General features: G+C 46.8%; 1 protein-coding gene across 3 annotated transcripts; it reads right to left on the reverse strand.

Annotated features, from left to right (window-relative positions):
• Positions 1–1,908: 1,908 nt before the first annotated feature.
• Positions 1,909–6,698, reverse strand: LOC100274205 (KH domain-containing protein). Of its 3 annotated transcripts, none has more exons than XM_008674302.4 (7): positions 6,006–6,698; positions 5,381–5,466; positions 4,514–4,659; positions 4,058–4,174; positions 3,853–3,969; positions 2,758–2,901; positions 1,909–2,684 (listed from the first exon to the last, which is right to left on the reverse strand). In XM_008674302.4, the coding sequence occupies exons 1-7, from the start codon at positions 6,113–6,115 to the stop codon at positions 2,532–2,534; spliced, it is 873 nt and encodes a 290-aa protein (XP_008672524.1). In that variant the 5' UTR covers positions 6,116–6,698; the 3' UTR covers positions 1,909–2,531. The 3 variants fall into 3 exon arrangements, with proteins under 3 accessions (XP_008672524.1, XP_008672523.1, NP_001142049.1); XM_008674301.4 differs by having other exon boundaries at positions 4,058–4,183; NM_001148577.1 differs by having other exon boundaries at positions 2,292–2,684; positions 4,058–4,183; positions 6,030–6,540.
• Positions 6,699–26,702: the final 20,004 nt, after the last annotated feature.

A 26,702-nucleotide genomic window follows, 5' to 3' on the forward strand; every position in this document is an offset into this window, starting at 1 on the left:
CTTCCGGGTCTTAGCCCGAGTCCGAGCCCTGGGGTCGGGCGGAGCGGAGTTCGCCGTCTTCCGGGTCTTAGCCCGAGTCCGAGCCCTGGGGTCGGGCGGAGCGGAGTTCGCCGTCTTCCGGGTCTTAGCCTGAGTCCGAGCCCTGGGGTCGGGCGGAGCGGAGTTCGCCGTCTTCCGGGTCTTAGCTCGAGTCCGAGCCCTGGGGTCGGGCGGAGCGGAGTTCGCCGTCTTCCGGGTCTTAGCCCGAGTCCGAGCCCTGGGGTCGGGCGGAGCGGAGTTCGCCGTGGCGCCTTTGGCAAGGCCTGACTGTCTGTCTGACTCACTCTTTGCGTTAAATGCTCCTGCAACTCGGTCAGTCGGTGTGGCGATTTAGTCAGGGTTGCTTCTGAGCGAAGCCAAGGCCTCGGGCGAGCCGGTGATGTGTCCGCCGTAAAAAGGGGGGCCTCGGGCGAGACGGAAGTCTCTCGAGGTCGGCTGCCCTTGGCCGAGGCTAGGCTCGGGTGAAGCGTGATCGAGTCACTCGTGTGGACTGATCCCTGACTTAATCGTACCCATCAGGCCTTTGCAGCTTTATGCTGATGGGGGTTACCAGCTGAGAATTAGGCGTCTTGAGGGTACCCCTAATTATGGTCCCCGACAACATTCTTTTACTTACGCCTTTATAACATAAATGTAGTATATAACTATCTCTCTCATATGATTTAGGATAATATACAAATATATTACATATATAAATATATAAACTTAATTAGTTTTGTCTAAATTATAATTATTAAAATGGAATTCAATTCCAACGAAACAAACGGGCCCTCAGAGTAATTTGATCAGCGAGGAGAAATTGCAAGGCCCGAAGCAATTGCTGATTCATGGGTGGACCACAGCTAGCGAAAAAGGTGGCGGGGCAAGTAATCCAGCGAGAGATCCATGACGTTTTACTTGGGCGGAGTGGCTGCCCTGGCAAGGTCGCGAAAGCGGCCGTGCGAATGATTGATTGAGCCTCTACCTTTCTGCTGCTGCGCTGGCCTTTCATGCCAGGTCGGCTCTGCGCCCCACTTGCAGGTCTCGTAAGCTCTAGCCCTGGCCTGCCGGCACTTTAATGGCCTGAACTGCCGTCCTTACCGATGGAAATGGGACCCGATTTTCGATTTTCCGTGGAGAATTTCTCTATTAAAGTCTAGTTTAAGAAAAAAAACTGGAAGGGATTAAAGGACTAAAATCACCTTCTTATTAAAAATTAATAAGAAAAGTATTGTATCTCTTCCAATCTTCTCCAGTTTTATGCTCCCAAATTAGCTCTAAAGAGATGGTGATGTTGAAGTTTTTTCCCTCACAGGGATGTAAACGGAGAAGACTTCTCCAATGGGTAAATGGCCTGTTCCTCGGGGACTCGTTAAATTTACATGTGACAGTGTTTTTATGTAATAGTTAATGATAAAAATAAATAATTAACTTGTCAAGAGAACATCCGTTCTACAAATGTGTACATTTTAATGTACACAAAATGATTTTTATATCTAACAATGTGTATAAATGATAATATTTTACATTAATAACAAATGAATTACAATATAATTATAATTTAAACGTGGACATGAATCATTGACGGGAATTTATCCCGCAGGGAATATTGATAGGAAAGAAATGTGCTCGGCAAGTGTTCGTAGGGATCCGTGGAAAAAAAATCGTTGCAGGAATGAGGAGCTAAAATCCAATGGAAAATTACCCGTTGCCCTTCCTCTGCACATGAGGTCTTGGATGGCTACAACCTGCTCATGGAACATGGAAACAAAAGCTTGCAGCTAAGCTATAGCGCATCTCCATACACCTTTATATTTGGCACACAGACCAGCTCAAACAGGATACTTCCTCTGTGTGCCAAAATAAAATCCATTTTAGACAAATAGTGGATTCACGAAAGACTTGATGTATGTGTTATATATTATAAATACAGACATAAAAATCAAGAGCTAAAACATTTTGGGACGGAGGAACTATTTTACACTGGTTCCGGTACATGAACCATGAAGAAAGCACACCGATATGCATTTTATGAACGCAAAATAATCATTGCCTCAACTATAGCTGTCTGGTTGTCTTGTACTAGCACCACACAAAAGCATCAGCACATGACATATTACAACTATCTCAGGTACACCAACGAAACCTTATTATTGTCCGTCACATTGACACCCCCCCCCCCCCCCCCCTCCTCTCCCCAAGCTTTCTACAGCGACTGGCCAACCGGGCCTTGTTAACTTTCCCAAACCAATAATGTTAATAATACTTAGGCAGTCAGAAGCACAAAGAATAAATAATAGTAGAGTCAAACAACAAGCCCGGAGACCATTCGTCCAAGCACAGCACAGGCATGTTTGTGTGCTTGTCGATAAAGCGCACAGATCATGACAGGCATAGGCCATCACTGATGATCCCAGCATATGCATCACCAATCATCTCCAGCAGTAGCTTGTGTAATAATTGGGCATTGAACCATGATTGATTTGGGGGGATGAAGGCTTTCGGAACAGAGATTACCGCCCTGTTTTTGCGCGCTTCATCCCGGTGGAGTTGAAGGGGGACACACTAGGGCTGAGGTGAGGGCTTGGGCTTTCCTCTCTCAGTGTGCCATTTAGAATCGCCAGCTCCCTCAGCTGCTGCTTCTTGTAGTAGTCCATGGACTCGTCCTGACAAAGTCTACAGTTAGCTAACAGAATTACTTTTTAGATGATGGCATCAATGAGGAACGGGGTTACATACAATTGGTTTAAGAAGATCCTCTAGGATGGACACAGCTTGATTAAGACGCACATCAACCATATCTGCTGGAAACTCTGCTTCCACAAGCACATGCAGTTGTTCATTAAGGTGTTCATACCCAGGTTTATCCCTCAGCTTGTCTTCCTATGAATGAAATCATACATGCTCTTCAGGGCATTTTGCATCAGGCTGGTCATGAACTCATGATAACTTGGAAGGATAAAAAAGTAATGTACTAATAATCCTGAGTCATGCATAAGATGTAACAAGAAAACCATGATCATAAATAATATCTTACTCCTTTCTTAGCTGTGAAAGATTTTTTTTTCTCTAAAAAAGGAGTCCATATGCAACTACATATTTTTTTGAGGTAAATTATAGGAAAAAATAGGAAACCCCGTTGACGAAATCATACTATTGTGTGCCGATAGAGAATAAATGAAGTCATTATATAAATGTATCTAAACTGCATCACATAAATGATCACTCACTACGTATAAAGTATAATAACATTTCAACTCAACTTACTAGTAAACTTTAAACTTTACATGCTGCTATTACATCAGAACTGGAAATGGAAGACATACGTAGTTTTGTGGGTCACACAGTAACTAGTCCTAAATAGTAAATGCATCCTAAATAGTAAATGCATCCTTGCAGCTTGGTACTAGAAATAACTCAATTAGTTGACACTAAAAATGAAATGGACAATGATAACCTTGATTAGATTTTTTCCAAAACTTTGTGCCACTATCATAGCGTGGAGTCACAATATAAACTTTATGTAATGTGACAGAGTGAAATTAACTGAGTATATAACCACAAATCAGTAAGGGCCAGCGGCCAGCCACAAGTTTGTCTTTGTCCATGATATGAGCTATGCAATATACAAGTTTGTCCAGCCACAAGTGAAATTAACTGAGTAATTGCTAGTTAACAATGTGCAAATATAATGAATTTCAAAAAAAAAATCACATAAGCAGTACTGCAACAATACATGGTACATGAAAAAGTGCCAAATGATTTCAATTTATGGCCAGTGATATTATTAGTATCAGAAATATAAAAAGGAACATCAAATAGTCATTTAGTTACCTTAACAGAGTCTTTCACAGAACCCCGTCCTCGAATGTAAACTCTACATTGGGTTGAAGCTTCAACCCTTTTCAGGGAGTTACCTCGCGGCCCCAATAAACGACCAACAAAGTTGTACTAATCACAACCAAAGAGTAAAGCAGTCAAGATATGACATATCATATTAAACAAAGCTTAAAGGAAAGTATTTACAAAAGCTACCCACGTTAGGATACTTGTCTACTGGAACATCCAGCCTCATGACTTTCTTGACAACAGGAGTGGCAGCAAGTACAGGAGCACCATTCCAGCCCATTGATGATGCTTGTAGAACCCCCATATGCTGAGAAGCCTTGAGAAAAAGAAAATGATTAACCATATCAAGAGAAGGTGACAATATAAGCTAAGGCAGAATGTAAAAAGCTTGGTCCTCAATGAAAATATTTCAAACAACATCTACTCTCATCCATTAACAGTACCAGGACGCTTCATGATTGCCAGGAATAAATTCTGACATGGAAAACAAATATTCATTTTATCTCATGTTAAATTTACAAGTCACTATATATTCTATCGGTAGACAAGACTAGTCACAATTAGTGGCAGATTCAAGGTAAATGAACAGCATGATCAAAATCTAAATACAAAAGAAAGACAACAACAATGATGCCAGAATATGCACCTCTGTTTGAATCCCTGACCAGCCCTCCAGATCCATCGGCTGACCATTCACTGGGTGGCCAGGTAACCTTAATGGGCTACCATGCTCAATTCTCTCAGGATCAACAAAGTTATGGTTAGGCGCCATAGAAGATGCGCGCAAAATCTCTGCATTAAATAAAACAAGAACTCAATTAGAGTATTAGACAACTATACATATTTAAGCCAGAAACAATAATGACATTTATACTTTGCATGCCGCTCTAAACCGGGGCAAAGGCAACCTGCCTGGGATCTCTAAATTTGTACAATGACATGAACTGCATTGTACCAATGAGATAGTAAACACTCCACTTCGCTAAAAATAGGCATTAGCTGCAGTGAGCCAGTGATCATCCACAAGATAAAAAAATAGGTTGCCATAAACAGCAGCCGCACTAGAGTGTTAGCAGCCCCTTGGGTTGACATAAATGGAAGCCATTGTCAACTATGAGAACACGAGTTATTCTTTAGAGCCATAATTCAATGGAGTATTATCTTTTTATCACCATAAAAAAGGAAAAATCAATATGATGATGGGATATATGACAAATGAATGAACAACAAAACCCGGTCACAAAAAAAATCTCTAACGAAATTTTATGATCAGCAAATAGTAAAATACATGATATAGCAAACCCAAGAAGACAAAAGTGCAGAGGCAACCAGCAAAACTTCACACAGATATACAATTAAGTGCCCCAACCTAGAAGACTTGGGGGAAATCTAAGCATAGCAACTAATGATAGTGAGTGTGTTGCGCCATTAACAATCGCAATGGTTGAACTAATGAAAAAAAACTTATATAGATTAACAACATTAGTAATGCATGGAGGCACAGGAAACAAACCTTGGTTCAAGAGCCTGGTACAGAAAGGAAGAACTTGCACAAATGGGGCCAATTTCTGCCTCTCTGCAAGCAACTCAGCCAGATATCTGCCAAACAAGAATCAACGTTAGGATAACAGTAGCCAATGCTAAATTTATTATCCATGTGATACAAAAGAAGAAACATAATTTGGAGGATCTAAAACTAAAGCAGCTATAATCCCGCAGAAATGAAATGTAAAAGGAAACTTTGATATGATATATACAGAACGATCCATCAAATTAAAATTTACATGTGACTATCGCCAATGAGCGATTTGTTACACACAAAGTTTACACCCATTAGCAGCGAGTCAACCATACAGCTCCGTTTAGGACAGCAGTAACAAATCTATCAGCGAGCCATCACAAAAGAAGTCCCTACGATTACAGATCACTCCTCCATAACAATCGGCAGCATTGATCAAGGGGAAACATGGCATCCGGAAGTTTAGAATTAAGCGGAAATCTCCACCGCAGCATCAAATCTCGTGCTCCTCAGAAGGATTCCGAAAGGGCAGGATCAAAAACAAAACAAAACTCACCAAGAACAACAGGGAGAACAATAGTGACAAAAGAAATAAAAAAAAATCAAGAACAACACTCACCTTTCTCTTTCAGAGGAAGAATACCTCATAGAATTGAGGGGATGGGGGGAAGAATGAGCAGGGGACTGCGAGTATTGCAAGAGGGACGGCGGCGGAATCCTTTCGTCCATGGTCCCGAAACAGCGAACGCAAGAAACTTCACCACAAGATTTTGCAAGGTTGGGGGAAGATACAAGAAACCTAAGAACCCAAAAATCCAGGAACCACGAAATGAAGAATTAAAAAAAGAGGCAAGAACAGCAGCTGCTTTCAAGCTTTGGTCCAGAGGCCTATCTTGAGGCCTGGGAAACCTAGAAGACGAGAGAGTTCACAGAGGACCGAGAGCAGGTAGATATATGGGTGATTCTAAATCGCAAAAGAGGAAGGTAATAGGTGGGCAATCAGTGATGAGAGCCCAGGCTGTGCAGGAGTTGGCAGCAGCTCTTGTTGGTGTTATTAGTTCTTGTTCTTGCTCTACTTCCTTTCTCCTCTCCACAGCACACCCACAGCAAGAGAGAGGGGTGGGTGGGAGAAGGGAGGAGAGAGAGAGGCAGAGACAAGCCCAAAGGAGGGAGGGCTTTGGATTCTCTCCCTGCAGTAGTATATGTCGCCGAAATCCAGATGATTGAGGTCTCCCTGCGCCTGCGCCTGCGCCTGCGCCTGCGCCTGGAGTTTGCTCTGTAATTTTCTCCTCTCATTCATTTCGTTCAAGTATTATTATTTACGTTTGTTTTGTATTTTCTTTGTGGTCCCATTTACCTATTTTGATACGTGCACCCGTCACGGTTCCAGCAAACAAAAACTGTGGCGAACCATTCCGTGAATGAGGCCGTCAGTCAAAGTCTACGGTAGCATGCGATTTTCAATTTATGGGTGTATTGTCAAGAAATGACGAAATACATTGCTAATATTTTTATTGTAACTATATTATTCTATGTAGTGATATCAGTTTATTGACCTATTTGGCAAAAAGCTAAAGTCAACATCTAAAGTGCTGCAAAAATTAAACTACATGGAAACATATAGCTAATAGTTTAGTTATTAGCTACTTTTAGCAAATCCGCTAATAGTTAGCTAGCTATTTTTTAGCCAGCTCATTCTTTCTTACTAATGGAATTAGATGGCTAAGAGCATTTCCAAGAGTCTTTCTAAATTTCACTCTCTAAATTATCATTTAGTGAGTCGTTAATATTAAAACCACTTTCTATATCTATTCAATCTCCAAGAGTCTTTCCATACCTTGTTTTGCGCTCTGGAGAGTTAGAGCATCTCCAAGAAACTCTTCATTTTTTGCTCTCTATTTGACTATCTATTTACGTTTTTATAAAGATTACACTCTATATCTGCATCTCAGTCCAACAGATTATCTATCTAGTTTGGCTAGTCAGGTGGCTAGCCAAATTTAGCTAGTGAGAGAGCCAATTTAGAGAGCCAGATAGATTGTGAGTCAGATAGCTAGTCTGTTGGAGATTTATTTTGCTATTGAGTAGCCAAAATTTAGCTTGACGACTTATTTAACTAGTCTCTTGGAGATGCTCTTATTCACGTTTTCTATATTTGGCTAGCGAGAAACCAGGAATAGAAGATGACTATATTTGGATAATCATTTAGATAAACTGTTGAAAGGTATTTTTTATAAAAAAAATCTCTATTCATATAGATTAGAAAGTATATAGAGAGTCTTTTGGAGTTACTCTAACAAATAGCTAGCTAAGAGCAACTCCAGTAGTTCTCTAAAAGACTTCCTAAATCAATAATTTAGGTAGTTAACATGAAAACTATTCTCCAACAGTTCTCTAAATGAACTTTCTAAATTTAACAACTTGTCATCTAACCTCATTTTCTCTCTACATTTGGCAACCATTTAACAACTCCCTAAACAAAAATGTTGACTGCATTATATAGTTTTTGTGACTTATTTTTTATGTGGATAAGTACAAAACAAAATTACAACCTATATTTAGAGAACTATTGGAGAATTCACATTTTTTTACTCCAAAAGTCATTTAGCAACTTCTTAAATCTGTGATTTAGAGAGCTAAAGTTTACATAACTATTGGAGTTGCTCTAACTGTTAGCTATTTGCTAAAATTAGCCAATAGCTCAATTATTAGCTAGATTATTTGGATGTCTTCAGCTAATTTTAGCAGCTAACTTATTAACTCTGATGCATTTAAACATAACTAAAGCACTTTAGAGACGTTAAACCAAACACAACTTAGGACTACGATTAGATTCATCTCTATCCACTTGGTAATTGGTATGTTATAATCAATTGACAAAACAAGAACTAAAACATGTCGGGGTCTTCCCATATGTACCCCTAGCCAAGTCGTAATAAGGAAAATTATTGTACTCGTCAGTTAACGGAATCTAGGTGTCCGTTTGAGGAGCGTTGACTCCTCCAGCTAATTAAGCGCAAGTGCGCAACTACCCCCGTCCCAGGCTCCCAGGCCCGCTCCATCTGAGCCGTTCATCACGCGTCTAGATCACCTCGCTACCGAGAAGCACGCAGGGCCGTCAAACATTTCAGCACACAGATTTGTCAATCATTATGGAACGGAACACACCGTCTTGCGCGGCCGCCGCTTCCTCGGAATTAGGCTAAAAAAACGCTGAGCTCTGTACAATTTGAGAGCTTTTCGTGATGGTTTTTGTTTTTGTTTCCGCCGCTCGATGAGTTTGTTTGTAATAACTGGTGATAGATCAAGATTTGGCCAGGTCATCAATTGACAGCCGAGATATAGTATAATATATACTTACAGAACAAATGACGCGGCGGCTGCGTTAGTTTATTGGCACACTCATGGCGTGTTAGGGGCAGCGGCCACAAGGAAACACGAATTCCAGTTAGGCACCTGGAGACGATTGAGCTCGTTTCTGTTGAACACAGCTAGCTATGGCCTATGGGTTTATTTGCATGGATCATCATGACGAATCATGGCTGTGGAGCAAGCTTGATCACATACTCTAATATATGTTCTATTTTATTATAGGATAATTTAATTATTTAGAACAGCCCAAACATGCATTTCCATCAGAAGCAGCTTGATCGCTGGCTGGAGGATGGAGACGTCCGTGCTACTGCAGAAATGGGGTAAAGAACAAGCAGAAGATCGAGGATATCAAGGCTCCGTTTGAAACGGAGAAAAGTTTTTATATTTCCTGCATTTTCCACGTGAAAATAAGCCGATTCCTACGGTATTTCTGTACGACTCCTGCATTCTAAGGGGGTGTTTGGTTGTTCCTGCTAAAGTTTAGCCTGGATCACATCAAGGGTTTGACTTTTAAATAGGAGTATAAAATATAGACCCAACCAACTGGACTAGATTCGTCTCGTCTTTTAATCTTCGGCTGACAAATTAGTTTTATAATCTGACTACATTTAATACCCGGAACGTAGGTTTAAACATTCGATGGGACATGGGCTAAATTTTAGCGGGGTGTAACCAAACACCCCCTAAAAGAGGGAGAGCTTTTGTAATCTGACGGCTAGCTATAAATTATGCGGATTATTATTATTACTGAAAATATTTTTTAAGCCATGGAACCAAATGCTGCTTCGGAAAACACCAAAAATTACCACCTCATGTACGTCTCCTATCGTCCCACTACGAAATCAAACCTACCCCAGACTAACTGGGGCACGCACCTCCAAATCGTGTTCAAACTGATGGATGTAAGATAAACTAAAGACATGTCATCAGATTGATGGAGTGACCTGTACATTTCCATTCTTCTACCACTACCAGGCACACATCCGTTACATTCTGAGTTGTCCGTAGAGATGACGATGGATACCCGTGTTCAGATACCTAATATTTTACTCATGAGTTTTTTATTGGACAAAAGTCTTTATCCAATGGGTAAACGAGTATTAAAATGTTCCTTCCTCGCTTATACTAGTTAACTCGTGGGTATAAAATACCCGGTATAAACTTAGCCCAAAAACATTAACTTAAGCTTCAGTCATCCATCTCTTTTGACTATTTAAAAACTTTTTGGGTGATAATGTCATAGAAGGCTTAACAACTATTTGATGACCATGCAATGGAATATGTAATGTGTTATATGTGGTAATATCCTAGTGTTGCTACTTTATCCAATTATCTATGGCAGTGGAGGACACAGAACATAAATTCACGTGGAGCCAAAAAAAATCGCAAAACAACTAGATAAAACTATAAAACAGATGTAATATTGCATATAGAAACTAGTGATAGTACAATAAAAGTTAGAATTTGAATGTACCTCCTTGTCTCTTCATCTTGAACATTTTTATCATACATCAATTTGACTTTTTAATGTTGGATCTACAACAATTTCATCCAAATTAGATGCTCTTCCAATATTTAATTGTTCTTAATTCTTGTTTGTGCAATGGTCGGCCGAGCAGAATAACTCGCTGAGCAGACCAAGAGTAGGCTATTTTAGACTCTCTCTCTCCAATAAATGTGCTATAACGTTTTGTATCTTAAATTTAGGGAAGATCCCCGTACTCTACGCGTCCAATAACATCCTCTAAATGGTCTTCTTAAATTTAGGAGACACTATTGGATCCTTCATATATAGTTTCTCTCTCTTCTATACATTTGAGAGTATGATACATATGTACAAAAATAAAAGTAATATTGTCGGCGTTTCGACCCCGGGGGATCCCTGGACCGACGAGTAAATTGTCGCTGCGTGTCCCAGCCCAGATGGGTCGACGCAAGACGGAACACAAGGGGGGAAAACAGTAAGGGGAAACCGCGACCTCGTGTTGTCCTGCGCCCAGGGCGGATGCGCTTGCAGTAGGGGGTTACAAGCGTTCGCGTGGGAGAGAGAGAGAGCGTGAGCCTGTGCGTCAGCCCGTCCTCCCGTGCGGCCACCTTCTCGTACAAGAGCCCTGGACCTTCCTTTTATAGATGTAAGGAGAGAGCCCAGGTGTACAATGGGGGGTGTAGCAATGTGCTAACGTGTCTAGCAGAGGGAAGCCAGAGTCCTATGTACATGCCGTCGTGGCTGTCGGAGAGGTGTTGCTGCCCTGTTCATGTGAGGTCGTGGCCGTCGGAAGAGCGCTTGAGCCTTGTAGGAGCACAGCTGTCGGGGCTGTCGGGGCCTTGCTGACGTCTCCTTGCTTCCATAAGGGGCTGAGAACCGCCGTCGTCATGGAGCACGTGGGGTGCCATCGTTACCTGTTTTACCGGGGCGAGCCAGATGGGACGCCAGTCTTGTTCCCCATAGACTGAGCTAGCTAGGGGTAGGGTAATGATGGCCCCCCTTGTGACGTGGTCGGTCCGAGCCCGAGGTCGGGCGAGGCAGTGACTCCTCCGAGGTCGAGGCTGAGTCCGAGCCCTGGGGTTGGGCGAGGCGGAGACCGTCGTCCGAGGTCGAGGTGGAGTCCGAGCCTGGGGTCGGGCGAGGCGGAGACCGTCTTCCGGAGTCGAGGTTGAGTCCGAGCCCTGGGGTCGGGCAAGGTGGAGACCGTCGTCCGAGGTCGAGGTGGAGTCCGAGCCCTGGGGTCGGGCGAGGCGGAGACCATCTTCCAGAGTCGAGGTTGAGTCCGAGCCCTGGGGTCGGGCGAGGCGGAGACTGTCGTCCGAGGTCGAGGTGGAGTCCGAGCCCTGGGGTCGGGCGAGGCGGAGCTTCCTATGGCGCCCGAGGCTGGACTTAGCTGCTGTCGGCCTCACTCTGGCGAGTGGCACAACAGTCGAAGCAGGGCAGGCGGCGCTGTTTTCCTGTCAGGTCAGTCAGTGGAGCGGCGAAGTGACTGCGGTCACTGCGGCCTTGTTGGCTGAGGAGCGTGCGTCAGGATAAGGTGTTAGGCGATCCTTGCATTGAATGCTCCTGCGATACGGTCGGTTGGCGTGGCGATCCGGCCAAGGTTGCTTCTCCGTGAAGCCTGCCTGAGCTGGGTCTCGGGCGAGTCGAAGGTGTGCCCGTCGCTTGAGGGGACCCTCGGGCGAGGCGTGAATCTGCCTGGGTCGGCTGTTCCTGCCCGAGGCTGGGCTCGGGCGAGGCGAGATCGTGTCCCTTGAGTGGACGGAGCCTTGACCGGAATCGCGTCCATCAGGCCTTTGCAGCTTTGTGCTGATGGGGGTTACCAGCTGAGATTAGGAGTCTTGGGGGTACCCCTAATTATGGTCCCCGACAGTAGCCCCCGAGCCTCGAAGGGAGTGTTAGTACTCGCTTGGAGGCTTTTGTCGTACTTTTTTGCAAGGGGACCGACCTTTCTCGGTTGCATTTCGTTCCGGTGGGTGCGCGCAAGCGCACCCGCCGGGTGTAGCCCCCGAGGCCTCGGAGGAGTGGTGTGACTCCTTCGAGGTCTTAATGCCTTTCGTGATGCCTCGGCCGGTCTGGTTGTTCCCTCATGTGAACTGGTCGTTGCCCGGGTGCATAGTCAGGTTCCAAGTTCTCGGACTGGTATGTTGACGTTGTCAACGGTTTGGCCGGAGCCGGGTTTGCGAGAGCAGCCCCCGAGCCTCCGCATAGAGCGAGAGGACGGTCAAGGACCGACTCGACTTTTTTCATACACCCCTTCGTCGCCTTTCCGCAAGGAGGAGGGGGGGAAAGCGCCATGTTACCCTCGGAGGGCGCCGAACATGGTGTCTCCAGTGAGTTGCTAACGGGTGATCCGAGTGGATGTCTGTGCCCCGTTCGATAAGGGTCGGCTAGTGGCCCAGAGGCGCGCTCCAAAAGTACCTGCAGGTGATTTGCCGGACCCGGTCCCGTTTGATAGGGTCCGAGGGCTCGATGCCTCCCTCTGATGGGATTTCGTTACAGAATCGCTCCTGCTGGTCTCGGAAATGTCCTAGGGTACCTCGGGAGCGTAGCCCGAGCCTCGGCCATGTATCGGACGTACCCAGAGTCATCCCTCGCTCTGCGTGTTCTGAGGCGGCTGTCGAACCCTTCGGGGGCCAGCCTACGAACCCCTGATCAGTAGTGGGCGCGGAGCCCGAGTGGCCTGAGGCGGCTGTCGAACCCTTCCGAGGGGCCAGCCTTCGAACCTCTGATCAGTAGGAGGGCTCGGGGCCCGCTTCCTTCGTGGAGAAGGATCCCTTTCGGAGTATCCCCTTTCCCGGTCCCTGTAGCAAGAGAGAGAAAGGGGAAGAGGAAAAAGGATACGAAATTGAACGACGTGGCGCACCTTTTTTGACGCGGTCATTATGGCGAAGGTGAAGCGTCGCCCGCTTCGCCTGCCAAAGGTGTCGCCTGCCCTGCCGCAGAGTTAATACGACGGGACGAGTGGTTGGCGGGGCAGCCGTTGTGCGTGCGTGGGCCGTTCGAGGAACGGAACACGGGTGCGTCGTCTTCACGCCGTGGGAGAGGGCTCTCTCGCTGTCCCGGGAGGGGACGTGAGCCTACAGACGATTTGACTGCTGCTTCCGCCCGCCTGCCGCCACCATTGCTGCCGGCCCACTTTTGGCCATAACGACCGTCGCGCCTTCTCCTGCGGTGGACTGACCCGTGACCGATGTGCTCGGTTGGCACTGTTGGGCCATGCGCAGGGTTGCCTCGAGTCGCGGCACCAGTTCCGCAGTCGAGAAGGCGCGGTACTGGCGCAAGTGGCGGTGTAGTTTCTCGCACGTAGTAACCGGCACGCCGGTTACATGACGTGTGGGCCTGGGCCCCATGCTGGACGCGTCGAAGTCGAAGGGGTGCACCCCCTTGGTGCGGTCGCATGCCGCCTGCATGGCGGTCCGCCCTTTCACATGCTGGTCTGGGCGAAGTGGGGGAGTGCTTGTAACCGCTGGGCAGTTACGCGCTCCGCGCGCGGCGGTTTGGCTCCTTCTGTCCTGAGCCAGCTTGCATGACGTGTGGGTCCCAGCCCCCATGTCGTAGGGGGAGGACCTTGGAGCGTGTTGGTGAAGACTCAGTCCGCGACGACTGAGGACGCAAGAGGGGAGAGTCGTCTTTAAAAAGGCGGCGACCCCCTTGGATGGCAGCCATGCCTTCGCACTCCCCTCATGCATCGCGTCCTTCCACCTTCCGAGCCCCCGGATGGGGAGCGCCCGCGTTGCTTTCGTCTTGCTGTCGTTGGAGGAGCGCAACTTCGCGGAAGTTGGTACCTTTCAGCCATCGTTCGTGAAAGTCGCCTAGAGGGGGGGTGAATAGGGCGAAACTGAAATTCTCAAAAATAATCACAACTACAAGCCGGGTTAGTGTTAGAAATATTATTGAGTCCGCGAGAGAGGGTGCAAAACAAATCGCAAGCAAATAAGAGGTGTGACACGCGGATTTGTTTTACCGAGGTTCGGTTCTTGCAAACTTACTCCCCGTTGAGGTGGTCACAAAGACCGGGTCTCTTTCAACCCTTTCCCTCTCTCAAACGGTCCCTCAGACCGAGTGAGCTTTCTCTTCTCAATTGCCTTGGAACACAAAGTTCCTACAAGGACCACCACAAGATTGGTGTCTCTTGCCTCAATTACAAATGAGTTTGATCGCAATAAAGAATCAAGAAAGAAGAAAGCAATTCAAGCGCAAGAGCTTGAAAGAACACAAGCAAATCTCTCTCACTAGTCACTAAAGCTTTGTGTGGAATTTGGGAGAGGATTTGATCTCTTGAGTGTGTCTAGAATTGAATGTCTAGCTCTTGTAAGTGGTTGGAAGTGTGAAAAACTTGGATGCAATGAATGGTGGGTGGTTGGGGGTATTTATAGCCCCAACCACCAAACTAGCCGTTTGGTGGGGCTGACTGTCGAATGGTGCACCGGACAGTCCGGTGCACACCGGACATGTCCGATGCGCCAGCCACGTCACCAAAGCCGTTGGGTTCCGACCGTTGGAGCTCTGTCTTCTGGGCCCGCCTGGATGTCCGGTGGCGCACCGGACATGTACTGTAGAGTGTCCGGTGCGCCAGTATGGGTGTGCCTGACTTCTGCACGCGCTGGCGCGCATTCAATGCGCTGCAGGTAGCCGTTGACGCCGAAGTATCCGTTGCTTCGATGGCACACCGGACAGTCCGGTGTACACCGGACATGTCCGGTGAATTATAGCGGACTAGCCGTTGTGAATTCCCGAAGCTGGCGAGTTCCTGAGGCGCCGTTCCTTGGAGCACCGGACACTGTCTGGTGTACACCTGACAGTCCGGTGAATTATAGCGGAGCGCCTCTGGATTTTCCCGAAGGTGACGAGTTTGGCTGGGAGTCCTCTGGTGCACCGGACACTGTCCGGTGGCACACCGGACAGTCCGGTGCGCCAGACCAGAGGTGCCTTCGGTTGATCCTTTGCTCTTTTGTTGAACCCAATACTTTGTCTTTTTATTGGCTAAGTGTGAACCTTTGGCACCTGTATAACTTATACACTAGAGCAAACTAGTTAGTCTAATTATTTGTGTTGGGCAATTCAACCACCAAAATTATTTAGGAACTAGGTGTAAGCCTAATTCCCTTTCAATCTCCCCCTTTTTGGTGATTGATGCCAACACAAACCAAAGCACATATGGAAGTACATAATTGAACTAGCTTGCATAATGTAAGTGCAAAGGTTGCTTGGAATTGAGCCAATATAACTACTCATAAGATATGCATGGATTGTTTCTTTGTTTTTAACATTTTGGACCACGCTTGCACCACATGTTTTGTTTTTGCAAATTCTTTTGTAAATCTTTTTCAAAGTTCTTTTGCAAATAGTCAAAGGTAAATGAATAAGATTTTGCAAAGCATTTTCAAGATTTGAAATTTTCTCCCCCTGTTTCAAATGCTTTTCCTTTGTCTAAACAAAACTCCCCCTTAATGAAATTCTCCTCTTAGTGTTCAAGAGGGTTTTAAGACATCAATTTTGAAAATACTACTTTCTCCCCCTTTTGAACACAATAAGATACCAATTTGAAATTTAGTTTTTAAAATTAGGTGGTGGTGCGGTCCTTTTGCTTTGGGCTAATACTTTCTCCCCCTTTGGCATGAATCGCCAAAAACGGATATTTAGAATGAAATATAAGCCCTTTGAATTACTCTTTCCCCCTTTGGTTATAAAGAAATGAGTGAAGATTATACCAAAGATGGAGTCCTTTTGCTTTGTGCTCATGCTTTCTCCCCCAAAAATGGAGAGTTGCTTGGAGTGACGGCGAAGGATGAGTTACGGAGTGGAAGCCTTTGTCTTCGCCGAAGACTCCAATTTCCCTTTCAATACACCTATGACTTGGTTTGAAATAGACTTGAAAACACATTAGTCATAGCATATGAAAGAGACATGATCAAAGGTTTATAGAAGAGCTATGTGTGCAAATCAACAAAAGAAGTTCCTAGAATCAAGAATATTTAGCTCATGCCTAAGTTTGTTAAAAGTTTGTTCATCAAGTGGCTTGGTAAAGATATCGGCTAATTGATCTTTAGTATTAATGTAAGAAATCTCGATATCTCCCTTTTGTTGGTGATCCCTAAGAAAATGATACCGAATGGCTATGTGTTTAGTGCGGCTATGCTCGACGGGATTATCCGCCATCTTGATTGCACTCTCATTATCACATAGAAGAGGAACTTTGGTTAATTTGTAACCATAGTCCCTAAGGGTTTGCCTCATCCAAAGTAGTTGTGCGCAACAATGTCCTGCGGCAATATACTCGGCTTCGGCGGTAGAAAGAGCAACCGAATTTTGCTTCTTTGAAGCCCAAGACACCAAGGATCTTCCCAAGAACTGGCAAGTCCCCGATGTGCTCTTTCTATTAATTTTACACCCCGCCCAATCAGCATCTGAATAACCAATCAAATCAAAAGTGGATCCCCAAGGATACCAAAGCCCAAACTTAGGAGTATAAACTAAATATCTCAAGATTCGTTTTACGGCCGTAAGGTGAGCTTCCTTAGGGTCGGCTTGGAATCTTGAACACATGCATACGGAAAGCATAATATCCGGTCGAGATGCACATAAATATAGCAAAGAGCCTATCATCGACCGGTATACCTTTTGATCGACGGATTTGCCTCCTTCGTCGAGGTCGAGATGCCCATTGGTTCCCATGGGTGTCTTGATGGGTTTGGCATCCTTCATTCCAAATTTGCTTAGAATATCTTGAGTATACTTTGTTTGGCTTAGGAAGGTGCCCTCTTGGAGTTGCTTTACTTGAAATCCTAAGGAATACTTCAACTCCCCCATCATAGACATCTCGAATTTTTGTGTCATGATCCTACTAAATTCTTCACATGTAGACTCGTTAGTAGACCCAAATATAATATCATCAACATAAATTTGGCATACGAACAAGTCATTTTCAAGATTTTTAGTAAATAAAGTAGGATCGGCCTTTCCGACTTTGAATCCATTAGTGATAAGAAAATCCCTAAGGCATTCATACCATGCTCTTGGGGCTTGCTTGAGCCCATAAAGCGCCTTAGAGAGCTTATAAACATGGTTAGGATACTCACTGTCTTCAAAGCCGGGAGGTTGCTCAACATAGACCTCTTCCTTGATTGGTCCATTGAGGAAGGCACTTTTCACGTCCATTTGATAAAGCTTAAAGCCATGGTAAGTAGCATAGGCCAATAATATGCGAATTGACTCAAGCCTAGCTACGGGTGCATAGGTTTCACCGAAATCCAAACCTTCGACTTGGGAGTATCCCTTGGCCACAAGTCGTGCTTTGTTCCTTGTCACCACACCATGCTCATCTTGCTTGTTGCGGAAGACCCATTTGGTTCCTACAACATTTTTTAGGACGTGGAACTAAATGCCATACCTCATTCCTAGTGAAGTTGTTGAGCTCCTCTTGCATCGCCACCACCCAATCCGAATCTTGAAGTGCTTCCTCTATCCTGTGCGGCTCAATAGAGGAAACAAAAGAGTAATGCTCACAAAAATGTGCAACACGAGATCTAGTGGTTACCCCCTTATGAATATCGCCGAGGATGGTGTCGACGGGGTGATCTCGTTGGATTGCTTGGTGGACTCTTGGGTGTGACGACCTTTGTTCTTCATCCTCCTTGTCTTGATCATTTGCATCTCCCCTTGATCATTGCCGTCATCTTGAGGTGGCTCATTTGCTTGATCTTCTCCTTCATCAACTTGAGCCTCATCCTCATTTTGAGTTGGTGGAGATGCTTGTGTGGAGGAGGATGGTTGATCTTGTGCATTTGGAGGCTCTTCGGATTCCTTAGGACACACATCCCCAATGGACATGTTCCTTAGCGCGATGCATGGAGCCTCTTCAATACCTATCTCATCAAGATCAACTTGCTGTACTTGAGAGCCGTTAGTCTCATCAAACACAACGTCACAAGAAACTTCAACTTGTCCAGAGGACTTGTTAAAGACCCTATATGCCCTTGTGTTTGAATCATATCCTAGTAAAAAGCCTTCTACTATCTTAGGAGCAAATTTAGATTTTCTACCTCTTTTAATAAGAATAAAGCATTTGCTACCAAAGACTCTAAAATATGAAATGTTGGGCTTTTTACCGGTTAGGAGTTCATAGGATGTCTTCTTGAGGATTCGGTGTAGATATAACCGATTGATGGTGTAGCAGGCGGTGTTGACCGCCTCGGCCCAAAACCGATCCGATGTCTTGTACTCATCAAGCATGGTTCTTGCCATGTCCAATAGAGTTCTATTCTTCCTCTCCACTACACCATTTTGTTGTGGGGTGTAGGGAGAAGAGAACTCATGCTTGATGCCCTCCTCCTCAAGGAAGCCTTCAATTTGTGAGTTCTTGAACTCCGTCCCGTTGTCGCTTCTAATTTTCTTGATCCTTAAGCTGAACTCATTTTGAGCCCGTCTCAAGAATCCCTTTATGGTCTCTTGGGTTTGAGATTTTTCTTGCAAAAAGAATACCCAAGTGAAGCGAGAATAATCATCCACTATTACAAGACAATACTTACTCCCGCCGATGCTTATGTAAGCAATCGGGCCGAATAGATCCATGTGGAGTAGCTCAAGCGGCCTGTCGGTCGTCATGATGTTCTTGTGTGGATGATGGGCACCAACTTGCTTTCCTGCTTGGCATACGCTACAAACCCTGTCTTTCTCAAAATAAACATTGGTTAGTCCTAAAATGTGCTCTCCCTTTAGAAGCTTATGAAGATTCTTCATCCCAACATGGGCTAGTCGGCGGTGCCAGAGCCAACCCATGTTAGTCTTAGCAATTAAGCAAGTGTCGAGTTCAGCTCTATCAAAATCTACCAAGCATAGCTGACCCTCCAACACTCCCTTAAATGCTATTGAATCGTCACTTCTTCTAAAGACAGTGACACCTACATCAGTGAAAAGACAGTTGTAACCCATTTTGCATAATTGAGATACAGAAAGCAAATTGTAATCTAATGAATCTACAAGAAAAACATTGGAAATAGAATGGTCAGGGGATATAGCAATTTTACCCAATCCTTTGACCAAACCTTAGTTTCCATCCCCGAATGTGATCGCTCGTTGGGGATCTTGTTTTTTCTCGTAGGAGGAGAACATCTTCTTCTCCCCTGTCATGTGGTCTGTGCACCCGCTGTCTATAATCCAACTTGAGCCCCCGGATGCATAAACCTACAAAACAAGTTTAGTTCTTCACTTTAGGTACCCAAATGGTTTTGGGTCCTTTGGCATTAGATACAAGAACTTTGGGTACCCAAACACAAGTCTTCGACCCCTTGTGCTTGCCCCCAACATATTTGGCAACTACCTTGCCGGATTTGTTAGTTAACACATAAGATGCATCAAAAGTTTTAAATGAGATGTTATGATCATTTGATGCACTAGGAGTTTTCTTCTTAGGCAACTTAGCATGGTTTTGTTGCCTAGAACTAGATGTCTCACCCTTATACATAAAAGCATGATTAGGGCCAGAGTGAGACTTCCTAGAATGAATTCTCCTAATTTTGTCCTCGGGATAACTGGCAGGGTATAAAATGTAACCCTCGTTGTCCTGAGGCATGGGAGCCTTGCCCTTAACAAAGTTGGACAATTTCTTAGGAGGGGCACTAAGTTTGACATTGTCTCCCTGTTGGAAGCCAATGCCATCCTTGATGCCAGGGCGTCTCCCACTATAGAGCATACTTCTAGCAAATTTAAATTTTTCATTTTCTAAGTTATGCTCGGCTATTTTAGCATCTAATTTTGCTATATGATCATTTTGTTGTTTAATTAAAGCCATGTGATCATGTATAGCATCAATGTTAACATCTCTACATCTAGTGCAAATAGTAGTGTGCTCAACGGTAGATGTAGATGGTTTGCAAGATTTTAGTTCAACAATCTTAGAACGCAATATATCATTTTTATCTCTAAGATCGGAAATAGTAGCATTGCAAACATCAGAATCTTTAGCCTTCGCAATCAATTTTTCATTTTCCTTCCTAAGGCTAACAAGAGATATGTTTAATTCTTCAATCTTAGCAAGTAAATCATCATTATCATTTCTAAGATTGGGAATTGAAACATTACACGCAATAGAATCAACCCTAGCTAACAAATTAGCATTCTCATTTCTAAGGTTGTCTATAGTCTCATGGCAAGTGCTTAGCTCACTAGATAATTTTTCACATTTCTCAACTTCTAGAGCATAAGCATTTTTAACTTTAACATGCTTTTTGTTTTCCTTGATTAGGAATTCCTCTTGGGAGTCCAAGAGATCATCCTTCTCATGGATGGCACTAATCAATTCATTTAATTTCTCTTTTTGTTGCATGTTTAAGTTGGCAAAAAGAGTGCGTAGGTTATCTTCCTCATCACTAGCATTTTTATCACTAGAGGACTCATATCTAGCGGAGGATTTAGATTTAACCTTCTTCTTTTTGCCGTCCTTTGCCATGAGACACTTGTGGCCGACGTTGGGGAAGAGAAGGCCCTTGGTGACGGCGATGTTGGCGGCGTCCTCGTCGTCGGAGGAGTCGCTAGAGCTTTCGTCGGAGTCCCACTCCCGACAAACATGGGCATCACCGCCCTTCTTCTTGTAGTACCTCTTTTTCTCCTTTCTTCTCCCCTTCTTGTCATCACCCCTGTCACTGTCACTAGAAATAGGACATTTTGCAATAAAGTGACTGGGCTTACCACATTTGTAACAAACCTTCTTGGAGCGGGGCTTGTAATCTTTCCCCCTCCTTTGTTTGAGTATTTGGCGGAAGCTCTTGATGACGAGCGCCATTTCCTCATTGTCGAGCTTGGAGGCGTCGATTGGTTGTCTACTTGATGTAGACTCCTCCTTCTTCTCCTCCGTCGCCTTAAATGCGACCGGTTGTGCTTCGGACGTGGAGGGCCCGTCAAGCTCGTTGATCTTTCGTGAGCCCTTAATCATAAATTCAAAGCTCACAAAATTCCCGATTACTTCCTCGGGAGTCATTAGTGTATATCTTGGATTACCATGAATTAATTGTACTTGAGTAGGGTTAAGGAAAATAAGAGATCTTAGAATAACCTTAACCACCTCGTGGTCATCCCATTTTTTGCTCCCGAGGTTGCGCACTTGGTTCACCAAGGTTTTGAGCCGGTTGTACATGTCTTGTGGCTCCTCCCCTTGGCGTAGACGAAAGCGACCGAGCTCCCCCTCGATCGTTTCCCGCTTGGTGATCTTGGTGAGTTCATCACCCTCATGCGCCGTCTTGAGCACGTCCCAAACTTCCTTGGCGCTTTTTAGTCCTTGCACCTTGTTGTACTCCTCCCTACTTAGAGAGGCGAGGAGTATGGTTGTGGCTTGGGAGTTGAAGTGCTCGATTTGGGCCACCTCGTCCTCATCATAATCCTCATCTCCTACGGATGGTACCTGTGCTCCAAACTCAACAACATTCCATATACTTTTGTGGAGTGAGGTTAGATGAAATTTCATTAAATCACTCCACCTAGCATAATCTTCACCGTCAAAGGTTGGTGGTTTGCCTAATGGAACGGAAAGTAAAGGAGTATGTCTAGAGGTACGAGGATAATGTAAGGGGATCTTACTAAACTTCTTACGCTCATGGCGCTTCGAAGTTATGGAGGGCGCGTCGGAGCCGGAGGTAGAAGGTGATGAAGTGTCGGTCTCGTAGTAGACCACCTTCCTCATCTTCTTAATTTTGTCGCCACTCCGATGCGACTTGTGGGAAGAAGTCTTCTTTTCCTTCTTCTTCTCCTTTCTCTTCTCCTTGTTGCGGGACTCTCCCGATAGAGCTTTCTCGTTGCTTGTAGTGGGCTTTTCGCCGGTCTCCATCTCCTTCTTGGCGTGATCTCCCGACATCACTTCGAGTGGTTAGGCTCTAATGAAGCACCGGGCTCTGATACCAATTGAAAGTCGCCTAGAGGGGGGGTGAATAGGGCGAAACTTAAATTCTCAAAAATAATCACAACTACAAGCCAGGTTAGTGTTAGAAATATTATTGAGTCCGCGAGAGAGGGTGCAAAACAAATCGCAAGCAAATAAGAGGTGTGTGTGGGGGATAGATATCCCCCGGGTCCACTAAAGGAGTAAAAGACCTCACGAAAGGCCCAAGGGCCCAATAGATCGTAAGGTCATTCTTTCGTGGGCCTAGGGAGAGACAATCAACAAAGCAGAGAAGACGTAAGACCGGATTGGTGCAAACCCGGATGGCCCACAACGTCGAACGAGTAAATCGCAACAGAGACCCGACTTTCCCGCGCTGAAGCCCCCATGCAGCGAAGCCATGCGAGGATAAGTCGGCGAGGGTTACGTAGGGATAAATTCAAGAGGTTCACTACCTTTTAGCGACTTGTGGTTATCATATCCACATGTACTGCCCCACGATCGAGTATATAAGGCCTAGGGGGCACCCCTTCAGAACGATCGACCCTATCTCACTTAGCCATCCACATCAACTCTCTGGGTCTCCAATTCAGAGAGCCCTCTTGTAACCACGCTCACATACTCACCAGGACGTAGGGCGTTACGCATCTCTAAGCGGCCCGAACCTGCAAATCTTGTCCACTGTCCCTCGTGCGATCGACACGAACCATTTTGCTACAGTCGTTGACACCGTCCTACTCCTAAAAACACCTTGAGGGGCAACCCCGGGTGTGCGGTCGGACCCAAAACACCGACAGCTGGCGCGCCAGGTAGGGGGTGTGTCGACGATCCAAGCTAGCTCAATGGCCGTCACTTTCAACAGCAAGATCACCATGCGTCCCGGATCCGTATTCTGCTTTGGGACAATTTCATCCGTAGCGGATGAAGAGGGAACTCTACACCGTATCGCGGATCCGCCGGAAAAGAAGTCTCCTCCAACGAACCCCAAAAATGCTGGAGAGGCACAACCTCCAGCTCTCCGAAAAAGTTCGTCTTCGGAAAGCCGGGGTCCAAGAGTTTGCTAACCTGGAAGACTCCGCTGTCTACTTCCCCGACAAAAGAATGGACGCGGATCGCGAGGAAAAAGGAGACCAGGGAAAAGCAAGTCGTTCTTTCCGTTCCTCCGGCCTCAAAGGAGAACGGAAAGAAAGTCGCCACGACAGCAGCGCCATTCTACCCCGACATCCTCTTCATCGGGAGAGTGGAGTCGCCCGCCGTTTCCGACGACGAACCGACCGCACCCGGAGAAGAACCGCCTCAACGAGAGTCCCGCCGACGGAGGAATCGGCGCAGGAACGTTCGACGACATCACGCGGCCAGGGAACGGGATCCGGAGCAGCCTGTCTCGCGAGACGAGGTCTCGGAGATAGGAGAAACTCCGGAAGAACGCGTCTTCAGAGAATGAAGGAACTCCCGGCGACGTGATCGCCGGCGGGCTCAGGAGCAGGCCGAGCAAGACGCAAGGCAACGCCGGGAGAATCCGCTCTTCGGGCGCAACCTGAATCCCGACTTCGCCCAAGCTATGAACACGCTAAGCGAAGTCGGAGGAGTACTAGCTCGGATAGCTAATGGACTTCCTCGGACTCCCGACGCCGAGGGATACCGACGCCTGTTCACTCAGGCAGCCAACCATCTTCTACCGCTCGCTCACCCGCCGAACAATCTACGACACGCCATCAACAGTCGTCGAGACGCGCGAAGCTCCATCAATGCTTCGCGCGAACGGCGGCATGAGAACGAGATTCGCCGCCGGGAGGAGTACGACCGGGATCATGGTATCCCGACTCAGAGCCAGGCCACCAGGACTGAGTCGGCAACAGCTTCAACTGGCGGTACCACCCGGGGACGGTCGAGGAACCACAACCACAACTCCCCTCCCCGGGACAGACATCGTTCCCGACGACAGGAAGACACGTGCGGAGTGTCCGCTCTTACTCCGCGCCTTAGAGCCATCCAATGGCCTCCCAACTTCAAGGTATCCAATGTCGACAAATATGAGCCTAAGCAGGATCCAGGGGGTTGGCTAGCCGTCTACACCACCGCTGCTCGGGCCGCCGGAGCATCTGAGGACGTTATGACCGCGTATCTGCCCATCGTCCTTGGGCAAGATGCGCTACAGTGGCTACGACATCTACCCCGACACTGCATCGACGACTGGGGAGACTTCAGTCGACGTTTCACCGCCAACTTCCAGTCCCTCTCCGACAAACCAGCGCAACCGTGGGACCTCAAATCCATCAAGCGCCGGGGGGATGAAACTCTCCGGTCATACCTCAAAAGGTTCCAGACCATGAGAAATCGCATCCCCGAGGTCACGGAGGCGGCCGTGATTGAGGACTTCTACAGAGGATCCAACGACTCGGCTTTTGTCCGAGCCATACTATAGAAGGCGCCGACTACTTCCGAGGAGCTGTTTCGGGAAGCCGACCTCTACATCACTGCCGACGAGCGAGCTCAAGACCTCATCGAAGGAGCAAAGCCTGCATCGACAGCACCACGACGCGACGCGAACCAGCCGCCCGACAAACGCTGGGAGAAGAGGCCTCGCGAAGAAGTACACGCCGCTGGGCCACCTGCCTCTCGCGCCCGAGGAGGACCTCGTGGAGGCGAGCGCACGCTGGACGACATCCTCGACGCTCAGTGCCCATACCACAAGGACATGCGCCACACTCTTCGCAACTGCCGGGACTTCAAGCACTCCGTGGGGCATGGCCGACCCTTCCAACCTCTACCTCCTCCTCCGCCGAGGGGAGGACCGGATGAACCACGACAACCTCATCAGCCGGAGGAGGGAGGAGGAGGAGCTTTCCCACGCGTCGACAGGGAGGTCAACGTCATCTTCGGCGGACATGGGTCGCAGGAGAACAAAAGACAACAAAAGCTCAACGACCGCCAGATACTGGTGGCGACCACCGGTCCACTCGCCCCATACCGGTGGTCAGAACACCCGATCACTTTCACCCGGGAGGATCAATGGTCAACTTCGACCATCCGGGCAAATACCCGCTCCTCGTCGATCCGGTGATCCGAGAGAGCCGGGTGAAGAAGGTGCTAGTGGACGGGGGGAGCAGCATCAACGTCACCTTCCCCCGGACACTCTAAGGCTTGGGGGCTCACCTCAAAGAGCTCCACAAGTCGGACACTCCCTTCTTCGGCATCGTGCCGACGGAGGGGGAATACCCGCTGGGCCACATCTACATGCCGGTCACCTTTGGAACTCCGGAGAACTACAGAACCGAGTTCCTGAGGTTTGAAGTGGCAAATTTTGACTGCGGGTACAACGCCATCATCGGAAGGCCCGGATTGGCCAAATTCATGGCCATTCCGCACTATACATACATGATACTGAAGATGCCAGGACCGCGAGGGATCATAACTGTGCGCGCCGACTTCCAAGGCGCCGCAGAATGCTTCCGAGTGGCCATTCAAGCGGCTCTCACCACCAAGCCGTCAACGGTCCCTTCTACGCTGGCGAACTCTAAGCCTGAGGAGGACCTCGCCGTACCGGCAAACAAAGCTCAGGCCGTGACCTCTATGCGGCCGACTGAAGAAACCAAGCGAATCAACCTGGGGTTCGCTGATGAGCGCAAGACAACCATCATCATCTCCAGCTTGGACGACAAATAGGAAAGCACGCTCGTCCAGTTCCTGCAAGATAACCGAGATGTATTCGCATGGCAACCTGCGGATATGCCGGGAGTCCCAAGAGAACTGGCCGAGCACAAATTGAAGGTTTATCCCTAGGCGAGGCCGATCCGGCAAAAGCTACGTCGTTTCACGCCCGATAAGAGAGAGGCCATCCGAGCCGAGTTAACTCGCTTGGTTGCGGCTGGATTTATTAGAGAAGTATTACACCCCGAGTGGTTAGCCAACCCTGTTCTTGTACTCAAAAAGAATAAAGTGGATTGGAGCATGTGCGTCGACTATACTGATCTCAACAAACACTGTCCGAAGGATCCCTTCGGGCTCCCGAGGATAGATCAGGTGGTGGACTCCATCGCTGGATGTTCTGTGCTGTCTTTCTTAGATTGCTATTCCGGGTATCATCAGATTAGTTTGGCAAAGGAAGACGAGGAAAAAACGGCGTTCATCACTCCGTTTGGTGCTTTCTGTTATACCTCCATGCCGTTTGGCCTCAAAAACGCTGGAGCGACTTATCAGGGAGCTATTCAAACATGCTTAGCCGATCACTGGGGCAAGCGTGTGGAAGCTTACGTGGATGATGTGGTGATCAAAACAGAGAATTCGGAAAACTTCATCGAAGATTTACAGTTGGTTTTCAACAGCCTAAGAAGATATAGATGGAAGCTCAATCCTGAAAAATGTGTTTTCGGGGTACCAGCAGGAAAGTTGCTCGGGTTTATCGTCAGCCACCGGGGAATTGAGGCTAATCCGGATAAGATTGAAGCTATCATGAAGATGGAAGCTCCTCGGTCACAAAAGAAGGTTCAACGACTTACTGGATGTATGGCAGCTCTGAGCAGATTTATATCTAGGCTGGGAGAGAAAGGTTTGCCATTTTACAAGCTACTCAAGAAGGTGGA

This window comes from Zea mays, chromosome 3 (genome assembly GCF_902167145.1).
Source record: "Zea mays cultivar B73 chromosome 3, Zm-B73-REFERENCE-NAM-5.0, whole genome shotgun sequence".
Classification (NCBI taxonomy): Eukaryota; Viridiplantae; Streptophyta; class Magnoliopsida; order Poales; family Poaceae; genus Zea; species Zea mays.